General features: G+C 37.3%; 3 protein-coding genes across 3 annotated transcripts in view; all 3 read right to left on the bottom strand.

Annotated features, from left to right (window-relative positions):
* Positions 1–612: 612 nt before the first annotated feature.
* On the bottom strand, positions 613–6,400 carry LOC144450501 (cytochrome P450 4F2-like). Its single transcript, XM_078141138.1, has 9 exons — positions 6,240–6,400; positions 5,115–5,259; positions 4,594–4,766; positions 3,923–4,044; positions 3,323–3,581; positions 2,938–3,134; positions 2,111–2,244; positions 1,702–1,849; positions 613–1,152 (listed from the first exon to the last, which is right to left on the bottom strand). Exons 1-9 carry the CDS (start codon positions 6,240–6,242, stop codon positions 981–983), a joined length of 1,353 nt encoding a protein of 450 aa, XP_077997264.1. The 5' UTR covers positions 6,243–6,400; the 3' UTR covers positions 613–980.
* Positions 6,401–7,847: 1,447 nt separating this feature from the next.
* LOC144450467 (leukotriene-B4 omega-hydroxylase 3-like) lies at positions 7,848–13,921 on the bottom strand. The gene is made up of 9 exons (XM_078141078.1): positions 13,794–13,921; positions 12,758–12,902; positions 11,701–11,873; positions 11,059–11,180; positions 9,889–10,147; positions 9,502–9,698; positions 8,987–9,120; positions 8,726–8,873; positions 7,848–8,146 (listed from the first exon to the last, which is right to left on the bottom strand). Exons 1-9 carry the CDS (start codon positions 13,794–13,796, stop codon positions 7,975–7,977), a joined length of 1,353 nt encoding a protein of 450 aa, XP_077997204.1. The 5' UTR covers positions 13,797–13,921; the 3' UTR covers positions 7,848–7,974.
* A 3,320-nt stretch (positions 13,922–17,241) lies between these two features.
* LOC144450991 (cytochrome P450 4F12-like) overlaps positions 17,242–18,424 on the bottom strand; it is a 5,965-nt gene continuing 4,782 nt past the window's right edge. The window contains exons 7-9 of the mRNA XM_078141750.1: positions 18,337–18,424; positions 17,742–17,889; positions 17,242–17,503 (exon numbers count right to left, since the gene is read on the bottom strand). The exon at positions 18,337–18,424 is cut by the window's right edge and continues 46 nt beyond it. Coding sequence (XP_077997876.1) covers positions 17,326–17,503; positions 17,742–17,889; positions 18,337–18,424 — 414 coding nt within the window. The 3' untranslated portion in view covers positions 17,242–17,325. The remainder of the gene's footprint in view (positions 17,504–17,741; positions 17,890–18,336) is intronic.

Below are 18,424 nucleotides of genomic sequence, written 5' to 3'. Positions count from 1 at the left end.
TTATGTTCTGCTATTGCATATACATGTCTGCTTACTCCAATACCAAAAAAACATATCCATGGAAAGGGCTTCAGATTGAGACTGAGATTGCTAGCCAGTTTTTTGCGGCAATAGCGAGTGATGTAAATATGATGAAATGAGTCTCAAAACCCTATCTTTACGAAAATATTCTATTTCCTAGAGTGGCATTCCTTTTAACGTGTACTTGTTTGCGTAATGTCTTCGTGGTGTTGTTTGGACGGGTTCCATGTACGATCTAAATTGCCTTTTATTTTCCATCACTCATTTTCACAAAAATAGGCATCGGAATGTGTGTGTGCGTGCGTGTGTAATAATATGGTATCTTCTAATGGTATAAAACAGAAGGGACCTAGCTAGGCATCACATTATCCCAATATCTTACCACAGTGTTCTCCTTCACTCCCGTCAGACCCACTCCTCCGCTCACACAACTTAACAATTGATTTTGGTTGTTAACAGCGATAAGACTTGTATCTACTTACATTATAATTTGATGGTGGCAGCGGTGGGATATGACACTAGTGGGATGCCAAAATCACACAAATCGTACGTAAGACAATGCAATTACTCAAAGTAAATGTGACCCTCACTTTATTCAATTTTCTAAAGTATGGCCCTCCACTGAGAACCATTTTGTGAAGAAATTATTAACCTACATAGTAGCAACGCCCCCTTGTAATTACTGAAGTCTTCCTAATGGTTAATTACATAGATATTTAAATCATTGTAATGGCAATGAAAACTTAAATAGACCTTCCTCATAAAGTATAACTGTAAATATTAAATTCGATGCCTTTTTGTAGTTAACAGGAGCTTTCTTGAAATAACAACTCTTTGGCTTAGCATTCTTTAATTAAAGTCTTAGAAACGTACTCTTTCTTTCATTAGTTCTCTGTAACTGTTTAATATCGACAACATTTCCGTAGAGCTTCTCACACGAGTGTCTGTTGTCTCAATAATCATGGCTTTCTTGGTCTGATCTTTACATGAATTCCGTTGGTTGCTCTTAAAACCATGATTGATTCCCTCAATGGTTTGGGGCACCCAGAAACTGTCAATTCAAAATAACGGAGTACCAGGGCTGTGACAACTTTCATCTCGTTCATGGCGAAATTCTGACCAATGCAGTTTCTGTGAATTAAAATTAGATAGTGAGTGAGTGAGTGAGTGAGTGAGTGAGTGAGTGAGTGAGTGAGTGAGTGAGTGAGTGAGTGAGTGAGTGAGTGAGTGAGTGAGTGAGTGAGTGAGTGAGTGAGTGAGTGAGTGAGTGAGTGAGTGAGTGAGTGAGTGAGTGAGTGAGTGAGAGGGACAGACAGACAGACAGACACAGAGAGCCAACTCCCACAATCCTCATCGATATTTACATATGAATTACAATTGTAAAATGACCTTTACATGTATGTATGTCTATCTGTCTGTATGTATGTATGTATGTATGTATGTCTGCCAGCGTGTGTGTCTGCATGTATGTCTGTCCGGCCGTCTGTTCATTCGTCCGACCGTCCATACGCGCGTGCGTGCGTACCTATATGCACGTTATCTATGTATTCCAAAGTCTTGTATTTATTACACTATCCAGTTCTTAGAGCATGTGTGTGTGCGTATGCGTGTGCATGCAATGATATGTGTGTACATGTGCATGCATGTGAGTGTGTCTGTACAAGTGCTATGTATAGTTACCTTGGTCCGGCGGCAAAAGGTACGAATGCATGTGAAGGTCTGCATTTACTGTTCTCTGGTGAGAATCTCATCGGATCATATGTATAAGGGTCTTCCCAAACATGTGGATTATGGTGAACACTGTTAACATCTAAAAAGACCGTCGTGCCTAAAACGAAAATTTAGGTTTGCATTAAAAATATTTGATTTGATTTTAAGTGATGCGTAATTACATACGGCCTCAACTTATCTCCTTGGTTACACAAATATAATATTACACAAACTACCTAATGGCTATTTCTAACACCAATAGTGTAAATAAACAATTATAATTTAGCAGTGATTGTTTTTAATTCCAAAGCACCAGGTCGTGCTGTTTTCTCCCATGGTAGTACAATTTATGTCCTGTTCATCGTTTTATCAAACTTACCTGGATGCACTACCCTTCCATCCGGGAACGTACGCGATTTTGTTATAAGCCTTGTCGTCTTTGGTACTGGAGGATGTATTCGCAGACTTTCCTTCATACACATTGTTGTATATGGAATATTATGAAGGTCGTTCCTATAAAACCAACCATAGCAAAATTGTTAGTTGCTGAAACCCAACTGAAAATGTAGAACATTTTGAAGTGATTGAAAATGAGAACGAACACCTCTCTGACTGATGTCACTTTTTTAGCACCACTGTCTATAAGCAATATAAATAAATTATAAAAAAAAAAACCCTCACATCTTCCTTCACTACGCCGAGGAACATACAATTGATGTAAAAAAAAACACTTTACAACGAAGAGTCGATGACGCATGTATGAATAAATGTACAAAATTCAGTAATAGCAATAAGTAATCCACTTAAATCCATTCCTCTTTTCAATGGTTATTACAAAGCATATACATGTTACTCATATCCATATTTTAGGTGTAACTGGGCACCAGAAAGGCTAGAGATAAAACTCTGCTAATGATAAAGCTCTCTCAATATCATTACAATTTAGAGATCTTCCACTTTCAACTTGTTTCTTCAGATGGACGAATTACTGTTTGTACATACTTCATAGAACCATAATTACACAGATATGCCGATATGACGTAATTGATTCGCTATTTTGACCGTTTATCCTCACACTGACAACAGACAGACAGACAGACAGACACATACACACACAGACAGACAGACACACACACACACACACACACACACACACACACACACACGAGCTTCTCGTGACTATAGCACTATTTAAAACACAATTACCAATCAAGTTCGTCGTTTTCTTTTCCATCCAATATAGCATCGATTTCCTGTCTACACTTCTCCTGATGTGTAGGATGTCTTGCCAGGTTATACAAAATCCAAGAAATACCAGAAGCAGTTGTATCATGGCCTTCAAACATAAACGTGTCGACTTCATCTTGTATCTCCTGGTATGATAGTCCCGTACCATCTTCATCCTGTAAGAACATGTATGTCATAGTATCCCGTTATGGACATTTCAAAAACATGCTACATGTGTCCCGGGACTGTGAATGCCAAAAAAGAAGTCACTTTTTCGATACGCACGTTCTATCTTAACTATTAGTAACATCTGATAGTAATCAACAAAATGCTACCACGTGTTCATATTTGTGATTCTACTTACTCTGGCTCCAACGAGTATATCAAGAAAGTCCATGTATTGTCTTTCACTTTTGCCACCAGCATTGACTTCTTTCAATCTCTGATCAATGACTCGACGGGAGTAACTATGCAGTCTGTCCAATGTTAACCGCCACTGGCGTCCATCATGGGTAAAGTTTTCAAAGAACCAAGATCCCATGAGAAGGACTTTCCAGTCCCTTGCTCTCTTAATCGTAAGATTACCGATATCACGGATGGCTGAGAAGTAATCATCGTGTTCACTTCAAACAAAACAGAACATTTTTATTCCAGTTTAAGTCATATTCGAATATATATATATATTTGTTATCATTTTCGTCAGATGAAAAAATGTCGATTTCCTTAGTTTTCAACGTCAGCGACACGAAAAACTTACATAATAATTACTGTTCTCAATGAAATTATCATATCAAAGATAAATGATATTGTGAACTGTGAATATATATATATATATATATATATATATATATATATATATATATATATATATATATAGGTTATATATCTAATGGTTGCCCATTTACCTTAGTGAGACAAATAACAATAACATTTGTAATTGTAAAATGCGAATGGTATGACTCACCCTGTGCGCTGACAGTTACTTTCCATACTAAAGATACATTTCTGGAGGGAGTCCAAAGTCAATAAACTGATGGATTTAAATAATTCAATCGGTGCATCCTTTTCCCGCTGCTTCCATTTTTCCTAAACGATATCATTGATTGTATTACAAGAACAGTTTTCTACTTCTGTTGTTTTTGTTAGTCATGTCAACATTAATAAAATCTAGCAATTAAAAATATTATTTCCTCCTGCACTAACACTGAACCTTCCTCCTGTTATTTGGCAATGCCTGTTCGATGGTTTATAAATAAATAAATATAGATAAATAAATTTAAAAGATTGCATTTACATTTTTTTTAATAGTGCCAGTCCTTTCTGAGAAAATAATGACACGGACAGACGGACGGACGGACGGACGGACGGACGGACGGACAGACAGACAGACAGACAGACAGACAGACAGACAGACAGACAGACAGACAGACAGACAGACAGACAGACAGACAGACAGACAGACAGACAGACAGAACATAATCACTGTCATATACCTCCTCTCACGGCTGGCAATTGACGAACAGGGTGAGATATCTCATTCTTATCATAAGATCTACACTAGGTGTAGTTCTATCATGTTATTCATAGACTTTGCTATTCTAAACACTTGTGCTTAAGTTAAAGATTAACTCTCACCAACATCACGTGAGTGCTCTCGTGGTAAATCTTGACATATGGTTTAAGTATGTCGAAGTGAAAAGCTGGTGTCAGCAGACGACGATTTCTGAACCATTTCTGACCGGAGCTAATAAGTAACCCATCACCAAGCCAATCCTTCCATAATGTTCTGGTGATATGGCTCTTTGGTTCTAAAATATATGCAAATTAAATTGGAAGGCTTGCGTAGTGAATCGCGTGGCAATGCCATTGGTTAACATGAAGCACCCTTCTTTTATAGGCGAGATGAGAACTTCCTTCACTTAGATATTTACTCTACAAAACAATGAAGCAGTTATGCAGTCAGGAATATCCTCCAAATTCGATAAATTTATCCCGATCAGAATAAATGTTTGTACCCAATGACTTTAAATGCTCTGGTGCACGCAACTACGACATATCCATCGTCTTAAACCACATTCTCTATTCTCTGTTTTACTGTCGGTAGCATCAAACTCAACAGTATCTCAACCTAGGCATAAAACAAGTGTTGATCATACCTGTTGTTGCATATATTGTCTTCACTGTATCTGGATGAACTAAATTAAGCATCCTTGCAAAAGGACCAATGTGAATCTGAAAACAGGGACTGAATTCACCACTGAATACCTCCAACTGGTACATGAACTTGTCATTGAATACACCCTGGAAAAGAAGTAATTGATGAAAGCATGTTGACGAAGAGAATAGCGTGACTATGGAACGCTACCTGTACCACTGACCAGTTTTGACCCGTTACAGAAAATATCCCAGTTGAGTTTAGTTTATTGTGATATACGCCTACCTTACTTTCATCATGTATCACTTACATGCTTTCATGAACGGATTCAGTCATGTGTTCCTAGTTACTTTACCGAAGAACGTGACGTGATTATTAATTTTGACAGTATATGGTCCATCATATAAAAAGTTAAATAAAACCTACCTGCACATAGAGGAACTAATGTATAGCTGTATTACATACAGAGCTCAAATCGACAAAGGGCATTCGCACATAGGAATTACGCTTGTTATTAAATGAATTAATACTGAGCGTAGTGCTAGAGGCACTGCGTCTTCTATAGAACGGTTGTCATGGTAGCAAATTGATATGGGCCTGAAACATCGAGGCGTTCCTTCAGCTTAGATAATGCGGCCTTTCACGTCTGGACAAGTACTGATGTCAAATACATGTAAAACATACTGTAATTTAATCTAAGTATGTCAGGTCCATATTACGTGACTACTGTTGTCATGATAATATTGTCAATCACACTATGAACATTGCCATTTTATCTGCATAGATTCAGTCTGTCTGGAATGTTCAATAATCTTGTAACAATTAAGGAGGGGACCCCTTATGTTAACGTAACCCTCCTATACAATGTTACTCTCTTGGCACTCCATACACGGGATCGACTTGGACTTGAAAGGGAATTAGCTCAGACTACACACACACCACATCCGAACGTACATACGATGCCCACTACCGATGATAGAACAGGTCAATATTCAGGTGTGCCTTAGACCACGTTAGGTTGTGCTGGAATCCATACTGTGTATCAAGCATGAGTTAAATAATATGGGCGACGCTGTCACTGTTATGTCATACACAAGAACAGGATTTACTCTCACAGAAATCTTACCATAATATGGCCGTAAAACCAATGTTTCGGCGGACATGGGAATTCAGATAAAAGCTTCTCAAGCTGCCAAGCTCTTCTGATCAAGTTGGCAAACCTGAAAATAAGTGACGCAACGAACAGAACAGCGAGACCCCATATCAAAGCGACGACACTTGCTCCGATGCCTGCCATATTGTCAACTTTAAATGACCTTTTTGTGTCCTCAAGGCCATGCGACTATGAATTGACCACTTAACTCCGTCATAAATTAACTTTCACGGGTACACTCTGGATATACTATATATATATATATATATATATATATATATATATATATATATATATATATATATATATATATATATATATATATATATATATATATATATATATATATATATATATATATGGCCATATGGCATGCTAGGAAGAATACGTATTAGCAATACCTAAAGCACTTTTACACTGTATCTGTTTGCGCATTTCACATATTATCTTACGGAGCCTTCAATAATAACAAGGGTCGAAGGGCCAGGTGAATTGGGATTTTACCGTAAGGGAAGGTTACGTGTTAGTGATGTCTGTCTGTCTGTCTATCTGTCTGTGTCTATCTGTACGGTTGTTTTAGTTATGTATGTCTGTCTGTGGTGTGTCTCTATCTATTACTCAACACAGGCTGACTCAATTCAAACGAAATTTAGTACACATATTTGTTAGCGTAATGGCCACAAGTGATTAATTCCTGGACTGTTTGATATGCAGCATTCACAATTCAGCAAGCTTTGTCCCCATGATAACATTCACCGAGAGATACTCTCTCGACCTCGACTTTATCGGCCGTTATTATATAATTGCCTAATCTCAAGTTCACGTATTTTAAGTTTTGGTGAACATCCTGTGAATATTATTCAGATATTTGCATACATAATCATATTCTGTAATTAGGCATTATCTTAGGCAATATGAAATTTTGCAAATGTATGGATGTTAACAGAGCGCATGTCCTATAAAGCTTTCATGTAGCTTTTGACCCTAGTGAGTACTTGCAGTTTGCATACTTAATGATTTTCAATAATTATACTTTATCTTACGAATACACTCTTCAATTTCTGTATAAATTGGCACATACATCAAGTATGATGCGGCAACGTTCATCACGCAATCACATTATCTGCAAGATATTACCACACTTTTTTCCCATTTACTCCTGTGGGAACCATTACTCTGCTCACGCTACAACTAACAATTTACTTACTGTATGGTTGTCAGCAGCGATACTACAATACAATGGTAGCAGCGGTGGGATGTCAAATCACGCAAATCACAAGTTAGACAAGACAATGAATCAAAGTAAAATGTGATTCTCCATTTATTCAACTTTCATAACATATGTTCCTCCTGTGAGAACCGTTTTGGAAAAAAGTAACCCCCGTACTTCCAACACCCCCTTGTAATTACTGAAGGCTCCCAAACGTTCTGTTATAATGATATTCAAATTAGTGTAATGTCAAGGACCACCCACATAGACCATGCGCGTTAATATTTGTTAATATTAATTTCAATGCCGTCTTTGGAGTTAACAATAATGTCATTCTCCTTAAGGAGCTTTCTTGAAATAACAACTCTTTCACCTAGCCTCCATTAACTAAAAAGTACAAGAACTGTGCTCTTTCTTTAGATCGTTCTCATTGTATAGTAATTGTTATCAAAAACATTTTCGTAGAGCTTATCACACGGGTGTCTGTTGTCTCAATAATCATGGCATTCTTGGTCTGATCTTCACATGAATTCCGTTGGTTACTCTTAAAACGATGTTTGATTCCCTTATTGGTTTGGGGCACCCAGAAACTGTCAATTCAAAATGACGGAGTACTAGTGCTGTGACAACTTTCATCTCATTCATGGCGAAATTCTGACCAATGCAGTTTCTGTGGAGAGAGAGAGAGAGAGAGAGAGAGAGAGAGAGAGAGAGAGAGAGAGAGAGAGAGAGAGAGAGAGAGAGAGAGAGAGAGAGAGAGAGAGGGGGGGGGACAGACAGACAGACAGACAGACCGAAACAGAGAGACAGATATATGGTGAGAACTCTCAAACTACGCATAACGAATTTACAATCATCTTTAAGTGTGAGTTGTTCAATTCACAATTATTGCATTCATAACATTGCCATGAATAAATTACTGTACCACACATCAAAAGTGTACTGATCTGTATGTGTGTATGTATGTATGTATGTATGTATGTACCTGCCTGCCTGCCTGTCTCACTGTATGTCCGGTGCGCGCGTGCATATGTATATATGTGTTACATATTCGTGTATTTAACACACTATCCATTTATTAGAGAATGTATCTGTGTCAGTGTCTGTGTCTGTGTCTGTGCCTGTGTCTGTGTGCATGTGTATGTGTGTCTCTGTGTCTGCATGTGTGTGTGTGTATGTATGTGTGTGTGTGTGTGTGTGTGTGTGTAAATGTGTGAACACGTGAATGTGTCTATGTATGTATAGTTACCTTGGCCCTGCAGCAAAAGGTACGAATGCATGTGAAGATCTGTCTTTACTGTTCTCTGGTGAGAATCTCATTGGATCATATGTATAAGGGTCTTCCCAAACACGTGGATTATGATGAACGCTGTTTACATCCAAAATGACAGTTGTACCTAAAACGAAAGTGATTGCTTTTAATTCCAAAGTACGAGATCGTGCCGTGTTATTCTATTCAATGTAATAATAGTTCCTTTTATCTCATGTTTTATCGTTTTATCAAACTTACCTGGATGCACTACCCTTCCATCTGGGAACGTACGCGATTTTGTTATAAGCCTCGACGTCTTTGGTACTGGAGGATGTATTCGTAGACTTTCCTTTATACACATTGTTGTATATGGCATATTATGAAGGTCGTTCCTATAAAACCAACCATAACAAAACTGTTAATTGCTGAAATCTAACTGAAAATGTCTAACATATGGATTGATTGAAAATGTGAACGAACACCTCTTGTAAGTCTGTGTGTGTGTGAGAGAGAGAGAGAGAGAGAGAGAGAGAGAGAGAGAGAGCGAGAGAGAGAGAGAGAAAGAGAGAGAGAGAGAGCGAGCGAGAGAGAGCAAGCGAGAGAGAGAGAGAGAGAGAGAGAGAGAGAGAGCGAGCGAGAGAGAGAGAGAGAGAGAGAGAGAGAGAGAGAGAGAGAGAGAGAGAGAGAGAGAGAGAGAGAGAGAGAGGGGGGGAGGCGGGAAAAGAGACTTCTCCATGACTTTTTACAGTAAGTTGTGCTTAAACTACAATTACCAATCAAGTTCGTCGTTTTCGTTTCCATCCAATATAGCATCGATTTCCTGTCTACACTTCTGCTGATGTGTAGGATGTCTTGCCAGGTTATACAAAATCCAGGAAATACCAGAAGCAGTTGTATCATGGCCTTCAAACATAAACGTGTCAACTTCATCTTGTATCTCCTGGTATGATAGTCCCGTACCATCTTCATCCTGTAAGAACACGTATGTCATAGTATCCCGTTATGGACATTTCAAAAACATGCTACATGTGACCCGGGACATGTGAATGCCAAAAAAAGAAGTCACTTTTTCGATACGCACGTTCTATCTTAACTTTTAATAACATCTGATAGTAATCAACAAAATGCCACCACGTGTTCATATTTGTGATTCTACTTACTCTGGCTCCAACGAGTATATCAAGAAAGTCCATGTATTGCCTTTCACTTTTGCCACCAGCATTGACTTCTTGCAATCTCTGATCAATGACTCGACGGGAGTAACTATGCAGTCTGTCCAATGTTAACCGCCACTGACGTCCATCATGGGTAAAGTTTTCAAAGAACCAAGATCCCATGAGAAGGACTTTCCAGTCCCTTACTCTCTTAATCGTAAGATTACCGATATCACGGATGGCTGAGAAGTATTCGTCGTGTTCGCTTCAAACAAAATAGAAGGTTTTTATTCCAGTTTAATCCATAGTCGAATATATTTGGCTTTGTTATTGCTCTTGTCAGATAAAATTAACGATTTCCATTAAGAGTCAACATTATCGACATAAAAAACTTAAATACCTCTTGCAAAGATTATACATTTGTCATTTTCCATCAGAGTGTTTATTTCATTATTGCATGACTTGAATTTACGTTCTACTTTACTAATGGGTTGTATGGAAATATAATACTCCTTCAATATGAATACACGTGTCTGAGCCATGACTAAACCATATAAGAAATATAAATAAGGTCAAATAAAAAATTGTGTGTTTCTGATACCCTGACCTACCCTAGTTTAAGCCGCCGACCCTAAACATTTATTACAATAGACATGCAAAATGGTAAAATTATGACAATTTACTTCTATTTCCCTGTACATTTTCATACGAAAAGTATCTTTGGTTAATTTTTTTCTGCCTATAACAAACAGCACACTCTGCATATTGTGTCCATCTACTTCTGAATCACATAATGTTCTTCAATTGTTTCTTTTACACCTCACTAACTGTTACGGTTTTTATTGCATTGTGACCAACGAGTATCTCGTCTTTGAGTCGAAGTAATTAAAAAAATAAAATGTATGTAAAATAAAATGAAATCCCGACCTACCTACCCTATTTTCTAGTCATGTTATATGAAACAAAGATTTCTTTTGTTTTTGCCTAACGCAGACAGTGATTTCAAAGCTACTCCAAACTATTCTTTTCAATCCATTTATCAGTGCATATATACAGGAATAATGTTTTAACATTTCAAAATATGTAAATATAGGTTAATTATATATCTAACTGTTGCCCACACTATCTCAAATGATAATAAAACTGGTAATTAAATAAAGTCTCGGTATGACTCACCCTGTGTGCTGACAGTTACTTTCCAAACTAAAGATACATTTCTGGAGGGAGTCCAAAGTCAATAAACTGATGGATTTAAATAACTCAACCGATGTATCTTTTTCCTGTTGCTTCCATTTTTCCTAAACGATATCATTGATTGTATAATACAAGAACAGTTTTCTACTTCTGTTGTTTTTGTTAGTCATGTCAACATTACTAAAATCTAGCAATTAAAATTACTATTTCCTCCTGCATTAACACTGAACCTTCCTCCTGTTATTGGGAATGCATGGCTGTTGGATGGTTTATAAATAAATAATTAAATAAATAAATAAATAAATTACAAAGAGATCATATACATTTTTGATTGATCCAACCCTTCCTGAGAAAATGATGACACGCTTGGCCGGAAGACAGACAGACAGACAGACAGACAGACAGACAGACAGACAGACAGACAGACAGACAGACAGACAGACAGACAGACAGACAGACAGAACATAATCACTGTCATATACCTCCTCTCACGGCTGGCAATTGACGAACAGGGTGAGATATCTCATTCTTATCATAAGATCTACACATGGTGTAGTTCTATCATGTTATTCATACACTTTGCTATTCTAAACACTTGTGCTTAAGTTAAAGATTAACTCTCACCAACATCACGTGAGTACTCTCGTTGTAAATCTTGACATATGGTTTAAGTATGTCGAAGTGAAACGCTGGTGTCAGCAGACGACGATTTCTGGCCCATTTCTGACCGGAGCTAATAAGTAATCCGTCACCAAGCCAATCCTTCCATAACACTTTGGTCACGCGATCCTTGGGTTCTGAAATATATTAATACGTCCATGGGAAAAAAAGTAATGGTACGAAGCAACGAGCGAACGGAGAAAATGGGAGGTTTGCTGTTGGATCGAGCGACGATGGTTAACATGAAGCAGCTTAGTTTATTTGCGTCAGCGAGATGACAATTGCCTTCGTTCTGATATTTAGCATACGAAACACAATGGAGAGGTTATGCAGTCAGGATATTCTCTTGATTTATCCCGATCGGGATAATTTGGATAACTGTTTGTACTCCGATCAGAATAAATGATATTTAAATGTTCTGGGGCACGCAATTACGCCATGGCGTGTGTGGAAACATGTATGCATGTTTTCTACTCCCAGGGACGTACTAAAAATCCAAAGGTCGGGCAGAGGTTGTACAGGGCAACATTCCAGTTCAGGTGTTTGAAGAGTAGTTGATATGAAATGTTATACATTTATCCTATAGTTCAATGCATAGACCTTCCACCAACGTTGGTCTATGGCCAATGGTATCCGTCAATAATTGAATTCCAAAACTGTTTTCTCTTGTTTGGAATACATACGGAAAATACTCTATGTTTTCATTCCGATTGATATTCCTGAATGTCATTTGTGACAGTAAGTTACAGTACTAGTTCTGTTATTTAGGCACATTAATGACAAGCTGTAATATTCACAGAACATCAACTACCGACAATAATTATGAACTAGAGTTATCTCTTATGACGATATAGCTAATTTATCCTAGACTCATTCAAAATGATAGTTATCACAGAATACAGCTGCAGGCAGTGTTTGTTAATAGTTACGGAGTCAGCAGTTACTAGGACAATTCCCCAAATATCAAACTCAAGAGCATCATTATCAGTGCATAAAACAAGTGAACAAGTGTTGACCGTACCTGTAGTTGCATATATTGTCTTCACTGTATCTGGATGAACTAAATTAAGCATCCTTGCAAAAGGACCAATGTGAATCTGAAAACAGGGACTGAATTCACCACTGAATGCCTCCAACTGGTGCATGAACTTGTCATTGAATACACCCTGGAAAAGAAGCAATTGAAGGCATGTTGACGAAGAGAATAGCGTGACTATGGCACGCTAGTAGCAATCAGTTGAAGTTCTAACCACTATACAAAATACTCGTTTAATTATGATTACAGTGCACTATGAACTGATTCTGAAATCCTCTATCTGCCGTAGCTTTAAGCCTTCCTGTACAATTATTTATTATAATGTACCGTCATGAACCGATTTTGACAATCCCCTGTCTTGCACAGTTTAGGGCGTTTTCCTGTGAAATTTGTTGCGCCATATTTCCTTCAACCATGCAACTGATGACTTCAGACATAACAAGTCAACATCAAACTCGGTATCCATTTGCGCCCTTTTTTTAGTTAGAGATTGAGCACTTATATGAAATTGGGGGTTTTCGGCACTCGTTCCGATATAGGATTACAGCGAACCCATAATCATATTGTATAAAACTTATTTGTATAGGAGCTAGTGAGCTTAATCAAAGATAACACCAACCTACATTTTAGCAATTATTCACCCGAGTCCCTTCATTGTGAATATGACAGTGTGAAATATAACCCTTATTTCTGTCTATCGACGTAGGACTTTGGATTTGTACAACCAGACTGTTTTAAATTTAAATGATTGAAATTTTGTGACAAAGGTTAGGATAGCTATAAAGTTCAATTATCACGACCTGCTTAATACTCGTTTTGCGTATATTAGTACTTAAACAGTAAAAAGTGAATTTTTTAGTGTCACTAAACCAGAACACCGGTCGTTAGAGCTGTCATGGACCACTTGATATACGTTAAGACCCTTAGTATAACACAAACGTAACACTGTGTGTTACGTATGAGTTAATATGGGCGACCCTTTCACACGCACAAACAAGGTTTACACTCACAGAAATCTTACCATGATATGGCCGTAAAACCAATGTTTCGGCGGACATGGGAATTCAGATAAAAGCTTCTCAAGCTGCCAACCTCTTCTGATCAAGCTGGCAAACCTGAAAATAAGTGACGCAACGAACAGAACAGAGAGACCCCATATCAAAGCGACGGGAGTAGCTTCGACGACAGCCATATTTGTAGTAAAGTTCAAATGACCCTTTCTCTACTCAATAGGTCACATGACACATTCCAAGTGTCGTCTACCAGTTGCTACTGATAGATACGACGATGTATAAGTGGTAGTTTTCTCCCACCCTAGATATTCCATCTTTTATAACTCTATATTTCTTTGACGTCGCACTAAAGTGATATTTCTGGGTTCCTAAGGGTATATCTATGCAGCTAGGGTAAAAAAGTCCTCGCCTTTGTTCCCCTTTAAATTGTGTTTGACAAAAGATACAAATAAAAATTAAATAATTTGACGTATGGTTTGACCAATTAGCTTAATCCATCTAGGCGAGAAAATACGTTAAAAATAACGAAATAAAGGTGCCATAATCATAATAATAGTGCAGCCTTCATTATTTCTGATCATTGACAAACAAATGTGAACAATGGTCACTCCAAGATAAACATCTGACATTTATATCACGTTTAGACATGCATTGATTCCACACGAAGATAAGTACAACACCCAGTTTTCATTTGAGTTGATATATAATAGAAAAAATTATTGTGATTGGGAAAAATAGGTCAGAAGTTTATGTTATATTTATGTTATATGTATGTTAAGTTTATGTTATGTTTATGTTATATGCTTACTTCAACAAAAGTGAAAGATATCAGCAAAATAAAACATATATTGGAATCAGAAACACTCAGAAACAAGGACTTATTTAAGAGAGATCAATATATCTATCGTGACCATTTTAGCCAAACTGATCGACGTACAATCTAAACGTAATTAGTAGCAGTGGATGAACCTTTACAATGTTTATGGTTGTACTATAGCCACTCACTGTCCCGGCTGAAGATTTCTTGTGTCTACTAGCTTTCGGAGTCAGAAATGACACTCAGGTATCCAGATATATATGATACCAAATTGACATGATGGCATCATGTCGAGAGTACCAAATCATATGACAGAAGACACAGTCACAATTTAATACCTCAAAGTGCATACTCGATCACTTTTGCTGTATGCTATCAATGCTGAGTTGAAGTGTGTTGATGTACATGAAGTATACTCCGACTTAAACCAAATATGGATCATCTTTAAAGAACAGTACGTTATACATGCAAAATGGTAACATCTTTGAAGAACATACTCTCATCTCACTCTATTCACAAAGACATCATCGGATGAGAAACGGGGGTGTATGTTTGATTTATTATTAGTTACAAAATAAACTATTATTGTGTTCTCTATGGTGCAGATCAAGTCAGTGTTTATAACTCTGTAATTTAAAGAAAAGTAAAATGAATATTCACAAATCTATACTCTAAGAAAGTGATTTGTAAACGAACTGGGTAAGCATAATTAATCACCACATCCAGTCTGTATATGCATATCGTCGTAGAAGCTTGCGGGTGTCGCACCCCTGGGTGCCTGTATTTGGCTCCTCGTAGTTACTTACCAGAGAAAGTCGAATTTGTCCCTGCTTATCAGGTCTGGAAACCCCGTGTCTTTGTCGAAGCACATTTGTCAGATGCCAGTCAGCTGCTGAGGGGCGGAGTCTTGGTCACATGGTCCTGTCTCTCTCTCTCACTCACTCGCTGGCTGGACACCGTCTAGTCAACATCGGGTCAAATACGCTCTTGACATAATCTCTTAGTTCACCGCTATTTTTACTTCTTTTCTGTTAAAACCTATTTCTTCCTTTAGGGAAACGATTTCTTTTTAATACCCCTCTGTCAGGTTGGGTCGTTGGTTTCACGTGATATTTCAGGGGTTTTTTGTTGTGCCGTGGTCTACATGTACAGACTGGACGGTGGCATTGACAAACTGTCTGGACCCAGTTTTATAGTATATGTTCTGCCATACACAAAGTCAAACGAACAGCTTTGTGTGATGTTGAGGGTCACGATTGTCCAAGGCTTGCTAACGTACCTCTAATTAGCTTTCATAGGCATTCTACGCTAGTATTGTGTGTTAAATATCAGAGTTTTTCAAGTACATTCCACGAGTCCATCACAATATATTGCTACACAAGATACTGAAAAATTATTTTTCATAAATTGTTTGATTACTTGTGCGTACTTGTGATTAAAAGTGTTTACCCAGTCTATTTACAGTCACTTCCGGTACGTATAATAACAAACACTCTACACACTGTTTTTACATTTATTGCATAAATTGAGTTGTAACCACAGATAGTATATATTGTTTTACATTGTTTAAGTAGAAAGCAAATGAAAAATCTAAAATACAATACATATCTCATCCATATTTCAACTTTACTTTAAATTTGTTTCACAGAACCCTGCAGTACAATACACTAACACAGTCTTTAATATGAAAACATTCGATTTGCAAGAATAGCGATTCCATTAACAAACTTTTAACATTTCAAAATGATCGATCTCATTAAAAACCTAAGTCTTCATAGTTTGTAGTCATAGTCATTGGAAAATGACGGAAAATCTATCAGTTTCACGTTTTACTATCATAAGTATAATTCATAACGCAAATGGAACTAGGTAGATTATAGTCGTTATTTCAAACTTGCTGGTTATGGATGTAGGAATATGCTTAATATCTATAGGTTTTTGGCACTTGAAACTCCGTGTAATAACCAACTCCAAACCGTATTAACTATATCTAATTTGAACTGTGTTATACGTTGGTTACACAAAAGAACCATTTCCTCCCAATACAACATGGAGTCTTCATCAGGTGCAAACATTGGAAACTTTCAAATATTAAATAATTAACACCGTCATCACCCAGAATTAATGAATTTATAATATCAAACTATTACCTAATTGCTGATAACACAGAGGATTTCAAGGGACTCGTTTCTTCTTCAGTGGGTTCACATCACTCACTGGACTGTTACTGTCACGGTCACTCACTGTCACTCTCACTGTTACTGTCACCTACTGTCACTGTCACTCACTCACAAGTTCTGTCTGTCACTGGACTGTTACTGTCACTGGAGTTACTGTCACTAACTGTCACTGTCTCTTACTTTTACTGTCACTGGACTTTTACTGTCACTGTCACTGTTACTGTCACTGAACTGTTACTGTCAATGTTGTTGTTGTTGTCACTTAACATTAATTACTTCCACTGTTAATACCACTATTACTCTTAATGTTAATATCACTGTACACTCTTACTATTCCTTTACTATCACTGTCACTGTTACTGATCGTTAACATTTGGCGAAAAGTTGTTATCTTGACTCATATACTTCTTGATTCTTCAATGTTCAGATAGTGTGTAGCAAAATCATAAGACCCTGTCAAATTTTGTAGAGCTAGTATTTTGATCCTACCATCATAGGCAAGTAATACCAGTAACACTTATTGCTACACTAGTCACTACATTGTTACTGTTGAATATTCCTTGGTTTAACTTTCACGTAGATACCATTTTCTGCTCTTAAAACAGCTTTAGTTTGCCTTATTGGTGGAGGACAGCCGGAAATGGTTAATTCAAAATGGCGAAGAACCAGTGCTGTAGCAACTTTCATCTCATTGAGAGCAAAGTTCTGACCGATGCAGTTTCTAGATTTAAAAGAGAAATGCATTTATGAGATTATAGGCATTCAAAAACCGAAAGGGGTTATTGCAAATGTATGTTGTTTGGTTAATTGTATACTTAACTGTCGATGGCTGATGAATAAACTTATTTTTGTATTAGTGGGTAGGTGGGTGGCTGGGTACAGTGTGTATGCGTACATAAGGGTATGCCATGCTTGAATCTTACGTTGCTATATAGTTACTTTATAGAGTATATAGTTACCTTGGCCCTGCAGCAAAGGGTACATATGCATGTGGGGGTCTATCTTTCCTGTTCTCAGGTGAAAATCTCATAGGATCAAATACTTCAGGGTTTTCCCAAACATGTGGATTATGATGAAGGCTGTTGATATCCAGCACGGTGGTTACACCTAAAATGGTAATTACCAAGACTATGATAATTGGATTCGCCATGTGAAATACGTTTGTTAATTCATTTCATTAAGGCATCTATGTGTTTTCTATGTTTACATTTAATTGTCGAGTGTGAGGTCAGGATTGTCTTAAAATTGTTATTTGAAACGAACTGATATTACTTGTAACATTTTTGCATTCTGTCATTTCTACAATCATGGATATTTAACTATTGGCGAATGTTATTTCAATCTTGTGTTCTGTATTAAGTATACACAGCTATAAGATCAACCATGAAAAGAACATAAAGTAAGCAACTTAATGTGAACAAATGTTTCAAGCTAAGTCAGAGCAAATTTCTCTTTCATGGACGCTGCTATCGATAATAGAGATTGCTGTCCACATAGTAATACCCCTTTTTTCAAGTTAGTACCAAGAGTTCTCTTAGTTTTAGTTCTACTTACCAGGATGAAGGACCTTTCCATCAGGGAATGTATACGGCTTAGTTATAAGCCTGGACACTTTTGGGACTGGAGGGTGGATTCGAAGGCT

The sequence above is a fragment of the Glandiceps talaboti genome, chromosome 20 (assembly GCF_964340395.1).
Source record: "Glandiceps talaboti chromosome 20, keGlaTala1.1, whole genome shotgun sequence".
Lineage (NCBI taxonomy): Eukaryota > Metazoa > Hemichordata > Enteropneusta > Spengelidae > Glandiceps > Glandiceps talaboti.
This window is presented reverse-complemented; position numbering and strand designations above follow the sequence as displayed.